Raw genomic sequence first — 14,281 nt, forward strand, 5'->3', positions numbered from 1 at the left:
AAGCTGAAAATAGAGATACCATATGACTGAGCAATCCCACCCTGGGAATTTATCCCAGGGAAACACAATCAGCATATGAATGAGTTATTTGTACCCCCATATTTACTGCAGCTCAATTCACAATAGTTAACATGGAATCAACCCATATGCCCACCAACTGATGACTGGATAAATAAATTATGGTATATATAAACTATGGAACACTATTCAGCCATATAAACAAATGAATTCCTGTCTTTTGCAACTAAATGGATATAACTGGAAACCATTATGCTTAGTGAAATAAGCCAGTCCCAAAAAGACAACTACCATGTATTTTCTGTTTGTAGTATTTAACAGAGTACCAAAAATGGTAATGTATAGTAGTAAAATCGATATTTTGATATTCAATGATTGTTTAAAGCCCTGGTTTCTTCTGTTGAGGAACAGTGTGTTTTCTTCTATGTGCTGAACTCTTTACTTAGTGTAGGGTTAATCTATTAGTATGAAATAACCTCAAAGCAGATCGTTGTAAAAATAAGACAGGAAGGAGGAGGAAGGGTGGGAGCACAGGTAGGCAGGAAGGTAGGGTGGAAAGTATCTCTATGTTCATAAATCTGTACATATGAATTATATGGAATATGTTTACCTTAAAAAATGAAGAAAAAATTAAAATTCTGTAATAGAATTTTACACTGTGGCGCTGGCCTGAAGTGCCAGCATCCCATATGGGCACCGGTTCAAGACCCAGCTGCTCTACTTCCAATCCAGCTCTCTGCTGTGGCCTGGGAAAGCAGTAAAAGATGGCCCAAGTCCTTGGGCACCTGCATCCTAGAAGAGGCTCCCAGCTCCTGGCTTCAGATCGGCGCAGCTCCGGCCACTGCGGCCAATTGGGGAGTGAACCATCAGATTTAAGACCTCTCTCTCTCTTGCTCTGCCTCTCCTCTGTGTAACTCTTTCAAATAAACAAATCTTTGAAAAAAAAAAAAAAAAAACTATTTTTTGTGATAAAAGATTGATTACGTGACCTAACATCACAAAATAGTACGTTTAGTATGACAGTAATGTTGCTAGCATCATATTGATTTTGATGAAATAGTCCTAATAAGTACTTATTAGTCCTTGGAGGGATTCAGGCAAACATTCAGGGCCTGACAAATTTAGAAAGTAGAAAAATAGTAATTATTTGTTCTAATAAACCTAAAAAACTTTATTCTTTTTAAAAAAGATGATAAACAGCCAATTTACAAGTGCCTTTTCAGAATAAAGTATCATGAAAAGATTATAGCTATTTTTAAAATAATGCTACCATTCTTCCACTTATCAAATATAATTAAATGCAGAAAAAGTGCTACCATATAAATTGCTTTAATTTATTTTTATAAATGAAGAGGTTTTTTTTCTTCTGTGAACACTTACCATCCACTCAGAAATAATAACATCCACTTTTTCTACTGGAAGACGAACTTCTTCAATCTTTCCTTTAATTAGTGTAATAGTATCTTCAAGTTTGTTTAGTCTGAAAATTATCATAATGAACTGGATTAGTAAATGAAACAGATTCTGAAAGGCAGTCAAATTACATAATTTCTTGCCAATGGTTCATATTGTTTTGTGGAACAAAAAAAGTATCTTCAAAGTTTATTTTCTGGTCATCATAATTATTTTTCAGACACCAAAAAGTGTTTCTGGTTGATACAGCAATACACTGAAGCAACATTTCAAACTGCTTCCTGAAAAGAAATCCTAATTTTATTAAGAATACATGTCAATAAAGTTAGTATTTTTTTTTAAAAAAGGAGGTTACAGACAGATCAAAAACATAACAATTTTTTTAAGTTTTTTTAAATTAATTTGAAAGGCAGAGTGAGAGAGATGAAGAGATGGGTGTTGGGGGGAGGAGAATGAGGGGGAGAGAGAGAAAAAAACAGAGAAAAATCCTCCATCTGTTGGTTTACTCCCCAAATGGCTGCAACAGGGCCAGGCTGAGCAGGGGCCCAAACACTTGAGCATTGTACTGTTTTCCCTGGGAGATGGAATGAAAGCAGAGCAGCCAGGATTCAAATCAGTGCTCCAATATGGAATGCTGGCATCACAGGTGGCAGGTTAAACAACTGCACCAGAATGCTGACCCCAATAAATGTATGGTTTAAAAAGAAGATTTTTTTAAGCTCTGAGCTCATGTGTAAAAATAGGTAAGCCCTGCCCTATTGACTTCATAGGCTATTTCACTATGAATATCAAATATTTTTGAAATGTAATATTCAAATACCTATTGATAGAGTATTTGAAAAAACTAGCTACTAGCCTGGAGTTTCTTCAGGGTCTCCCACATGAGGCAGGGGCTCAAGCACTTGGGCAATCTTCAGCTACTTTGCCAGGCGCATTAGCAGGGAGCTGGATTAGAAGTGGAGAAGCCGGGTCTCCAACTGGTGTAGCAGGAGGAGGCTTAACCTGCTATGCCACAACGCTGACCCCCAACAATCTGTCCTTTAACTGAATGTCTGGATCAGACACTGGAAAATTAAGGCCTTTCAGATTATGATCCAGTTTTGTACAGCCACAAACGAAGGAGATATTTAAGAGTAGTAGTTGCAGCAACAGAGATAATCCTCAAGGCTTAAAATATTTCCTATCCCACCATTTACAGAAAAAATACACCATGTCATGCTTTCGACCACTGCGGAAGCACAGCAAAGAAAATTAAAGATGCAGTTGGAAGACTTAATCTAGAGTTAAATGGGTACCAGAAAAAGTGGAAACATTTGAGGAGCTGAGGGAATTTTCTAGAACTGATAAAAATTAATACAGACTAAAAAAATCTAATGAATCTCAAAGAAAAAAAAAAAACCTCAGACATTACAGTGAAACTTGAGGAAATCAAAGACAAAGAGAAAAGTCTTCAACAAAGACAAATTTCCTAAAATGGAGTAAGGATTGTTCTAACAGGTCTCTTACCAACATCAATAATATAAAGCCAGAAGACAATGGAATGATACTAATGAGGAATTAGAAAAAGATTTGGTGATGTTATTCTTAAATTGCCAAGTTACAAATATTTTAGACTTGTAGGTCTTATGGTCTCTTTTGCAACTATCCAACTACGTTCTGTAAAAGCAGCAAGAAACAATATGTGAGCAATAGGGCATGGCAGTGGCCCAGCTTTATTTTACAAGAACAGTGTCTGGCTTACAGGCTTAAGTTTACTGACTCCATACTACAGCAGTTTCACTAGCAACTTAAAAATTCTATATACAGAGAAAAATAACTATAAGAAAAAAGGCAAAATACCTTATCTGACAAAAAAAAAATTGATTAAATCCAAAATACAGGCATTCTTTGGCCAGAGAAAGGAGGGTAGAAAAGAAACTATCAATTCCCAACTTGACTCTCACTGGGATTAAACATGACAATAGGTCTGATCTGATTTCATCATCATTTAAAAAAAAATCATCTATTATTTTTCACTTTATGTTTCTGTGTGGGAACAAACTGTTGAAATCCTTACTTAAGGTATACTAAGCTGATCTTCTGTATACTAAGATAATCGAAAATGAATCTTGATGTGAATGGAAGGGGAGAGGGAGTGGGAAAGGGGAGGGTGGTGGGTGGGAGGGACGGTATGGGGGGGAAAGCCATTGTAACCCATGAGACGTACTTTGGAAATTTATATTCATTAAATAAAAGAAAAAGATAAAAAAAAAAAAAAAAAAAAAACAAAAACTAGGGGGGCCAGCACGGCAGCGTAGTGGATGGGGCCGCTGCCTGCAGTGCTGGCATCCCACTGGGCACTGATTCTGGTCCTGGTTGCTCCACTTCTGATCCAGCTCTCTGCTGTGGCCTGGAAAAGCAGTGAAGGATGGCCCAGGTCCTTAGGCCTCTGCACCGGCATGGAGGACCTGGGAGAGGCTCCTGGCTCTGGACTGGCACAGCTCTGGCTGTTGTGGCCAGTTGGGGAGTGAACCAGCGGATGGAGGATCTCTCTCTTCTCTCTCTCTCTGCGTAACACTTTCAGATAAATAAATCTTAAAAACTAGGAAAAGGTTCTAGCCTTGCAATGGCTGCCTACCCACCCTTCATATAAAGTAGCAAGATAGAAACTGCCTGACAGACTGGTAGAGACCAACAGGCAGAGGGGAAAAGAGGGAAAATTCCCATTCTCTGGCTGTTAGCAGTGTTTCTAACAAACACCTGTCCTTTCACAGAGGAGACCGTGGTAGGAGAAAAAGCTCTAAGAACACCTTTCTTTTCTTCTCACTGAAAGGCCTTCTTATGCTTCTATGGCTGCCCGGAAAGATGAAGTACTCACCAGGAAAGTAATGAACTTGAAGCTGTGAGTTCCTACAAAGATGACACAGGTAGCTGGAGAACAAGTTTGTGGGCCCAGATTCTGAGTGTATTCAGTGAAAGAAATCAGATGTATATTACAGAGAAATACCAGAAAAGCCTGGGGAAGCACTACAGGCACCGATTCTCAGGAATACCAATCAAGGAGCTATAGCACTCATTTTACATTACCTAACTAGAAGGGCTTACTCGGGTTGATGATCAATACCTAAGTGGTTGTGAATGGATGCTTGCAAGTAGCATGACAATTTATCTGCTACTGAGAGTAAAAATGGGTTGCAGGACACTTACCCCAATAGCAGTAACTGCCCCATTCTCTCCCATATCTATAAATAAAATCCTGCTGAAGCAACAGGGACTGTTAGCCACATGATGTTTTTGACATACAGAGAAAAGGATAATCAGTGGGTGAAAAGACTTGTGGACAAAACAATGATCAGCTCATTGAGAGGAGCTTCTTTGGATGGTTTTTGAAAAATGAAGTGAAAAAGAGAAGCTAAAAGGGATTTCTAGTGGGAAATTATTAACAAGCTGTGTAGGATACAGTACAAATCCTAGCAGTCAGTAGTATTTGAGTAAGCCTGTTGTTTGCATAAATGACTGCAGAAAACAATAAAATGAGAGAGACCTGAAAAATATATGGCAAGTAGGTATAGACTGAGGAGTAACAAAACAGCTCATCACAGGGCCAGCTCTATGCTGTAGAGGGTAAAGCCGCATCCCATATGGGCGCCAGTTCAAGCCTCAGCTCTCCACTTCCCATCCAGCTTTCTGTTATGGCCTGGGAAAGCAGTGGAAGATGGCCCAAGTGCTTGGTCCCTGCGCTGTGTGGGAGACCCGGAAGAAGCTCCTGGCTCCTGGCTTCAGGTCGGCCCAGTTACAGCTACTGCAGTGATTTGGGGAGTGAACCAGTGGATGGGAGACTTTCTCTCTCTCTCTCTCTCTCTGCCTCTCTGTAACTGTGCCTTTCAAAATAATTCAATCTTTAAAAAAAAAAAAAGAAACACCACGTCATCATGAGGGACATTCACTGGGTGGAATTCATCTCCCTGTCTATCTCTTTCTTTCTGCCTTTCAGAATGATGGAAAGAAGCAGGGGGGTGGGGGGAAATGAAAAACAAACCTGAACCACTACTTCACAACACACACAAAAATCAATGCCTGTACAAACTTATGCATATTAAATCTGTGTTTTATGTACTTCTTTTATATGTATATTTAAGATGAAAGTTAAATTCTTATCTAAGTTTTTCAAAAGGATACTTAACACAATTCCTTCTGATAAGATTACTAAAATAGCATACAATTAATTACTTATAGTTAATTAAGGCTTTAAAATCATAAACACTTCAAAGAGAAACAAAATGCAAGTTTCTTAAATGAGCAAAATATTCCCAATGGCCTAGAAAAATCTTCAGAATGGTCATGTTGCAACAAGATCCGTGTTTTCTAAGAGGCCACCTGCTCAGGCTGGTTACTGTCTGCTACAAGTCACAATCCCAAATGCATCAGTAATTACTTGTTGTTCAAATATGAATATAACAGGAAAGATACGATTTCAGGGAATACACAGTAAAAGAAAAAGCTCCATAAATCCTAGTACTTTCATAATGAAACAGCTCAACACCGATATCAACTACATAAATAACCTCTTTCCTAAGACTGTCAATCACCATCTGATTTTCCATTCATGAAAAATACTACAGATTTTATATATATATATGTGTATATATATATACTGAAATTATATATCAAACGGCAACTCACTAAACCTTCCTTCAATATAAAAGCATCGTAAATGAATCCTATCTTTGGAAACACGAGCTGAAAAACCAGCATAGCTTTGTTTGATACAGAAATGATGTATATATTTAAAGAGCATTTATATTGGATTACCTGAGAATTCCTTAAAAACTAAATTACCAACTTTTTCTGAGTGGAAATTCTGTTAGAACACACACTTTTTTAGTGTCCATCTTAAAAGTAGCAACTGAACATTTACATAATGGTACACGGACATCATCATGATTAATTACCATACATTGGGCTTAGAGACATAAAGTGCAAGCCCTTAAGAATATGGTCTGGCCAGTGCCGTGGCTCAATACGCTAATCCTCCGCCTTGCGGCACCAGCACACCGGTTCTACTCCCGGTTGGGGCGCTGGATTCTGTCTCGGTTGCCCCTCTTCCAGGCCAGCTCTCTGCTGTGGCCTGGGAGGGCAGTGGAGGATGGCCCAGGTGCTTGGGCCCTGCACCCCACGGGAGACCAGGAGAAGCACCTGGCTCCTGCCTTCGGATCAGCGCGGTGCGCTGGCCGCGGCGGCCATTGGAGGGTGAACCAACGGCAAAGGAAGACCTTTCTCTCTGTCTCTCTCTCACTGTCCACTCTGCCTGTCAAGGGAAAGGGAAAGGGAAAGGGAAAGGGAAAGGGAAAGGGAAAGGGAAAGGGAAAGGGAAAGGGAAAGGAAGGAAGGAAGGAAGGAAGAAAAAGAAAGAAAGAATATGGTAAAGAATATGGTCTAAAGGAGACAGGACAGTAAGCAGGCAGGGCACTACAGGATCTCATATGATAAACCTCAGAGACATCTGAACTTGGCCAGGAAAACAGCACCCACAAAGATGTTTAGAGGTCTGGAGGAATGCGAGTGCATACAGCTGCCTGCATGTGAATGTATGGGAGATGAATGGCAAGTTTTTTGGTTTTTGTTTTTTGTTTTTTTTGTTGTTGTTGTTGTTTTTGTTTGTTTTTTTTTTTTGACAGGCAGAGTGGACAGTGAGAGAGAGAGACAGAGAGAAAGGTCTTCCTTTTGCCATTGGTTCACCCTCCAATGGCCACCGCGGCCGGCGCACCACGCTGATCCGATGGCAAGAGCCAGGTACTTATCCTGGTCTCCCATGTGGGTGCAGGGCCCAAGTACCTGGGTCATCCTCCACTGCACTCCCTGGCCACAGCAGAGAGCTGGCCTGGAAGAGGGGCAACCGGGACAGAATCCGGCGCCCTGACCAGGACTAGAACCCGGTGTGCTGGCGCTGCTAGGTGGAGGATTAGCCTATTGAGCCGCGGCGCCGGCCACAGGAATGGCAAGTTTTAACAACTATGCACAGCTTAGTTCAATGACAGCGATACAAGGTAGTGCGCAAAGACAATGCTGGGAGGTATTCAGAGGTGATGGTAAGAAGTCTAGATTTTACTTAAAGACAATGAAGAGCCAGCCATTTCACAATCCTTAGATTAAAAAATATAGAATGAAATTTGTTCTCTGCTTTTGTACAATGTGACTTAGACAAAATATATTGTCTATTCTAAGGAACACAGGGATATTGACAAGTGAAGAGCATAAAGTATTATGCGAATTTATATGCAGAACACATCATCAAGTAAACGCTACTTAAAATTAGTGACAAAAACAACTCTCAAGTTCACCTAGAATACATGAGTGATAACCGTGTTTTTAAAAAGCATATAAAGGAGTTAGTAATACCCTAATAGATTTAAAAATATAAAAAAGTAATATTACTTTGGTTTCATCACTTTATTATCATCCAAACACACATATTTATTACGATTTTGTTTCTGAAGTGCACTGAAATAACATAACTTAAATTTTAATACAAAATCTAACAAACAAATGTATGCAGATTTTGGAGAGAATATTGAGGAACCAAAGATTCTGGTCACTTAATGGGAGGCAAAATTATAATGCAATCATATAAGATGTGACAAAGGACCGAATGGTCAGAACTCATCAGGAAAGATGACAACAGAGGTGGTAGGAGGGAACCAACCCCTCAAGTGTAGAGGTATGTAAAGTGGGCCTGACAAAGGAACTAAACAAGTACTGAAGGAACTGTAAGCTGACATGGTCTCCCTCTCCTCCCTTCAAACAGAAAACCTGTATCAGTTCCTTTTATTAAAGAACGTGGTCCTCCAGTCACAAATGTAAACAAAATGCAAGGATCCTCAACCACAAGAGGCAGGGGCAAAAGGATGCACATCCATGAAAAATAAATACAGCAGGCAGTGAAAAACACAGGTCAGACCTGAACGCCTACCATGGCTACTCCATACACTGGCCCCACCCCAAATGCATCCTTTGTATTTTCTGTTGTGTGTTCTTAGGACACTTACTCGTTTATTTACTCATTCACTAAGTATTTTATAACGATTAACTCCTATGTGCCAGGTACCCTTCCAGGTGGATGAGGCATACTGGTAATCAGAAGAGAGAAAAATCTCTGCCTAAACTTTGGGAGCTTATATTCTAGTGACGCTTACATCTCTGAGTATTTCATTTCCTGTGACCTAACACTTTTAAGACTATAGAGAAGACGGATCTTTAAGAAGTTCATAGAAATGTATATCATGAAAAACTATGCATGATTTCAGATTTTTTTGCACCAAAACAAACCTATTTTTATATTTCTTCTTCCTCTTTTTTTGACAGGCAGAGTTAGAGAGAGAGAGACAGAGAGAAAGGTCTTCCTTTTTCCATTGGTTCACCCCCCAAGTGGCTGCTATGGCCGGCGTGTTGCGGCTGGCCCGCTGCGCTGATCCCAAGCCAGGAGCCAGGTGCTTCCTCCTGGTCTCCCATGCGGGTACAGGCCCCAAGGACCTGGGCCATCCTCCACTGCCTTCCCGGGGCCATAGCAGAGAGCTGGACTGGAAGAGGAGCAACCAGGACAGAACTGGTGCCCCAACCGGGACCAGAACCCAGGGTGCCGGCGCCACAGGAGGAGGATTAGCCTAGTGAGTCGCGGAGCTGGCCTTTTTTTTTTTTTTTTTTTTTTTTTTTTTTTTTTTTTTTACTAAATGTACCAGTCATCTCTGACAGCAGTATTATGGGTATTTTTTGTTTTCTTTTTATCCCAACACAAAAACTTCTTTTTTCCTTTCATCCTTTTTTATTTAAAGGAAAGGAGAACTGGGTGGGAAAGTCAGTCTGGCAGCACTAAGAAGAATGGGTAACAGAGAGCAATGGAAGGTAAGGACCAAGTACAAGCAACAGCTCAGTTAAATGCAGACACATGAATGCAGGTGAGGATAAAAGAATGTACGTTAAGGCACAGATTTGAGAAACATTTAGGATACTCAATAAAATTCTTTCTCCAACTGATTTGTTGAGTAAAGGAAAAGCAAAGATCAAGTACAAATCCCAGGGTTCCGATTAGATCTCTGAAAAGAGAGTTAACACAGCAGGTCTGTTCTACTCAGTTGTTGCTTATTTCTGTGGCCATGGCAATGACTCTCCATCAAAGTCTAAAAACCAGAACTCCTAGAACATTCACATAGTTACTGGGTAGCAATTTACTGATCTGAAGCAGTGGGCAAGCCAGGTTAACAGCATGAATGAAGTAAATATGAAAATTCATGATGTGCACCTGGTGTCTTATTTGTGTTTACATCATGGCTGGTCACATGACAGGTATATTCTGGCATTATGAGATGTCTATTAAGAACTATGAATACTTAAGACCCAAGCAACCTTCCCTGGATAGTGCCCCTCACATGTTTTCCTTAGGTTTGAAGCTGGAGATAAAAGCATAACTTGAGTGACTCTTGTAGAGAAGGAGTGATGATGTGGGATTCTGCACCTGCCTCTCTGCCTCTGAGTGTCTTTCTTGCTGTTCATGTACTGCATCCTTTGCTGAAACAAATATCAGGTGTGAGTACAGCTTTATAGAGAGTTGTGTGCGTTTTTCCAGTTGAACCACTGAACTAGTGGGTAGTCATGGGATCGCAAAGATAGGCTCACTGAGCAGACAGGAAATTAAGAGATCTTAGGGGTGGGAGGGAAAGAGGAATTAAAATCAGTTTCCTTACAACGTGCCTTGCTCACTTTCATGACTTGCAATACAGTCATATGGCTTTTGAACAGAAAAATAGATGGTTTTACCATTTTAGCCACATCAGTGGTTCAAGATTCTCTTCAGCTTTAATTCACTTTAAGAATTACTGATGGTATATTTTGTGACACTGTTGTGAATCTTATATGTAAGGTCTTTAAATATATGCAAAAGGAGTATTATGAAAAAATTATGCACGAATTTCAAACTTCACTAAACCAAAAACAAAGTGATCTTTTAATTCCATTTTCTATGAGCTTCTGAAGTATCCTTGTAAAATTATTATCTTCAGATACCTCAGTTCTACTCAAATACCATTACTAAGTATCTACCCTGTATCAGACACTTAGCAAAGTGCCGGGGATAAGAAGGAGAAGCTAAAGCTCCTGTCCTAGAGTCTGGAGAAGGACACTTACATAAGCACTATAACAGATCAAAATACTCCCTAGGCTTCTCTTAATCTTTCTTCCTAACAGTATTCTAGACACAGGCAATATAAAAGATTGCATTCTTAATGTCAAACTGAAATTGAAAGCACTGCATTGAGGCTATTTGATTTGAATGGATCAACTTTCTCATGAAAACTTCTCTGCAATAATCCATGAGTCTAACTAAATGAGTTATTCTATGCCCGTGTCAATGAGAAACCAAAGGCAAACAGAGTAATGGTAAAAATATTACCAGAAGCTATTTCTACTTCCTGAGGGTGAACACAGGATGCAATTGTCTGGCCACTGAATAGCTTTGCTATCCTTAGGTAAGTTTATGTTTCTGAAGTGATCATTCACTGTTCAGTTCAATGTAGAATAACAAGAACAATTTCTTTCCCTTCTATAAATCATTTTGAGTTCTATTTGTCCTTACTAACAACATTTTAGAAAAATCTATATTCTACTTTAATCATTTCTGCAAACTCAGCATAGCCAGATTATTCTTAAACCCTAATGTCCCCGTTTATATCATCAACCCAATTCGAATTCTAATCCTATTCTAAACTCATTTCTTTAGAAATGTCAGGTCATGTTTTTAAATAAAAACATTTTTAAATAAAAACATGAGGTAAAAATAATTATTTTGAACACAACTCAAAGATTGTCAGTTGCACATTTTTTTTACAATTTTTAAATGATTTATTTCAAGTAGATCAGACTCTACTTTTTACATATTTGTTGAAATAAAATTAATAAGCAGCAAGCCATACATATTTCAAATGTAGAATTTAATAACACGTGACTATGCTTCTGTGAAAGCATCGTCACCATCGAGATAATGAACACATCCAACAGTCCCCTAATTTCCTCCTATCCCTTTGGGAATCCCTCTTCCAACCTTCCCTAACCTCATTCTCAAGCAACTCTTTTCTTTTTTAAGATTTATTTTATTTATTTGAAAGGCAGAGTTTGGGTGATGGAGGTGGAGAAGGAGAAGCAGACAGAGAAATCTTCCATCCTCTGGGTCAGTCCCACAATGGCCAGGCCAAAGCCAGGAGCCCGGAGCTTCAGCCAGATCCCCGATTTGGATGCAGGGGCTCAAGGACCTAAGCCATCCTCTACTGTCCTCACAGGCACATTAGCAGGGTGCTGCATCGGAAGTGGAGCAGCCAGGACTTGAACCCAAATCATTTGGGATGCCAGCATTACAGGCAGCATCTTAACCCACTATGCCACAACGCTGGCCCCTCTCAGGCAACTCTTGATTTCCACTCTGTCACTATAGACTTGTTTACGTTGTCTAGATTTCCCTATAAACTGAACTGTAGAGTATGTTATGGACTGAATATTCATTTGCTGAAATCATAATCCCTAATGCAGTTGCACATATTTAAAAGAATAATGAACTAGCTATTTAAAAAAAAATCCATCCTTAATAACAAGTGTTGGTAAGGGTGTGAAAAAAGGAAACCCTAGTCTACTGTTAATGGGAATATAGATTGATACGGTCCATATATATATATATATATATTTTTGACAGGCAGAGTGGACAGTGAGAGAGACAGACAGAGAGAAAGGTCTTCCTTTTGCCATTGGTTCACCCTCCAACGGCCGCCACAGCTGGCGCGCTGCGGCCAGCGCACAGCGCTGATCCAATGGCAGGAGCCAGGTACTTCTCCTGGTCTCCCATGGGGTGCAGGGCCCAAGGACTTGGGCCATCCTCCACTGCACTCCTTGGCCACAGCAGAGAGCTGGCCTGGAAGAGGGGCAACCGAGACAGAATCTGGCGCCCCGACTGGGACTAGAACCCGGTGTGCCGGCGCTGCAAGGCGGAGGATTAGCCTAGTAAGCCGCGGCGCCAGCCCTTATTTTTAAAAGTATAGAGGTTCCTAAAAAGAAAAAATCAAAACTACCCTACAATCCAGTAATCTTTCTTCTCGATATATGCTAAAAGGAGATGAAATCATCACCTAATGAAGATATATGTATTCCATGTTCACTGAAGCATCAGTTAGAATAGCCAAGATATGGAAACAATCTGAGTGCCCATCAACAAATAAACAATGAAAATGTGGCATTTATTTATAATGCTCTGTAAATTACTATGCTAAGTGAAATACACCAGAAATAGAAAAATACAGCATGATCTCATTTATATATGGAACACCACCCCCCCCCCCAAAAAAAAAAAGCAAAAAGAAAAGAGAGGAGGAGGCCAAATAGCAATAGAGAATGAAATACTGGTTACCATGGGTAGGATTGGTGGGTAGGAAATGTAGGTCACAGGATGCAAAATAGCAGAAGTGTAGGATGAACCAGTCTAGAGATCTAATGTACAACATGAATACTATAGCTAATAAACTAAACTGTATTAGATATGTTTGATGAACAGGTAGATTTTGGATGTTCCTGTCACACACAGACAAACTGTCAAACGATAAATAGGTAAACTGCTTCACTATAGAACCAATTTACCTACATGTATCTCATAACATATAAGTCAAGAGTGGAATTCAAGAGAGAAGAGTGAGAGGCCAGTGCTTGGTGTAGCTTCAGGCCAGGGCGTTAACCTGCTGCACCACAGCAGGGGGCCCCCTATTTTATTATTATACTTTTCCAAACTGATTTTCCAGCCAATCTGTGCAAGTCATAATTTAGTGACATTTCAATATATTCCAAAAACTTTGGAAATATTTTCAAATATTATTAAGATATACTTGTTCTATGCTGATTAAAGTTTTTTTTCCTCACATAACTAAATATTTTGAATCAGAAGAACTTCTAAAAAATGTTTATGATAAGTACAGAACCTAGATAGTTTGGGATTAATATTTCTTGTGCTGTTGACCTCTCTAGGAACAGTGGATCTCATTTGCTTAAATGGCAATTGCACAAACAATTGAAGGTGTTCTCTACAGAACCCACAAAATGAGGAGGATGTACACAGTAACTGTACTTAAGACCTAGGAAAACAAATGTTACTAGATTGTAATGGTTAACTGGTAGATGAGGACTCCAATTCAAGCCTGACTCAACCCTGCACTCTTCAACACATCTTAGCCATTCTGATAAAATCTAAAACACTGAAAATTTTTATATACTCATATTTAAATTTTATATCCATGATAAAAGATCAACCAATAAGTCACTAATCAATTCTAAAAGTGGAGCATAAGTCTAAGTGGGAGCACCATTTAAAAACTGCTTTGAGAAGCTTATTAATTACAAATTACTCCTAAGTTTCAAATCTAAGGTACTTTTGTAAAGCACGGCTCTAAAGAAATTTAATTGTATAAGCTATACTTAATTAAAAGCCTGCTTAGTAGAATATAAAACCATAAAATCTACCATTAATCAATTAACCTAACAACTAGCAAAAAAAAGGAGATATTTTTAGAGAATAAAATTAAGTTTCAGGAGATAAACTAAATCTACTCTATTTCTTTGGACATTTTGGAATTTACTTAATTAGAAGGGCTAGTGTTGTCACAAAAGAAAAACGTAATCTTAAGTCTAACTGCTATTCATAAAAGAAAAACATTACTGATGTATTCAGTTTTTTTTTTTTTTTTTTAATTTTTTTTGACAGGCAGAGTTAGACAGTGAGAGAGAGAGAGAGAGAAAGGTCTTCCTTTTTCCGTTGGTTCACCCCCCAAGTGGCCGCTACGGCCAGCATGCT

At 39.3% G+C, this 14,281-nt stretch overlaps 1 protein-coding gene across 6 annotated transcripts in view; it reads right to left on the reverse strand.

Annotated features, from left to right (window-relative positions):
- PRMT3 (protein arginine methyltransferase 3) overlaps positions 1–14,281 on the reverse strand; it is a 156,232-nt gene that overhangs the window by 102,506 nt on the left and 39,445 nt on the right. For all 6 annotated transcript variants that reach the window (XM_089310622.1, XM_002708975.6, XM_089310610.1 and 3 more), the window contains one exon: positions 1,399–1,498. In XM_089310622.1, coding sequence (XP_089166748.1) covers positions 1,399–1,498 — 100 coding nt within the window. The remainder of the gene's footprint in view (positions 1–1,398; positions 1,499–14,281) is intronic.

The sequence above is a fragment of the Oryctolagus cuniculus genome, chromosome 1 (assembly GCF_051225735.1).
Source record: "Oryctolagus cuniculus isolate XC-2025 breed Fujian yellow rabbit chromosome 1, ASM5122573v1, whole genome shotgun sequence".
NCBI classification, from domain to species: domain Eukaryota; kingdom Metazoa; phylum Chordata; class Mammalia; order Lagomorpha; family Leporidae; genus Oryctolagus; species Oryctolagus cuniculus.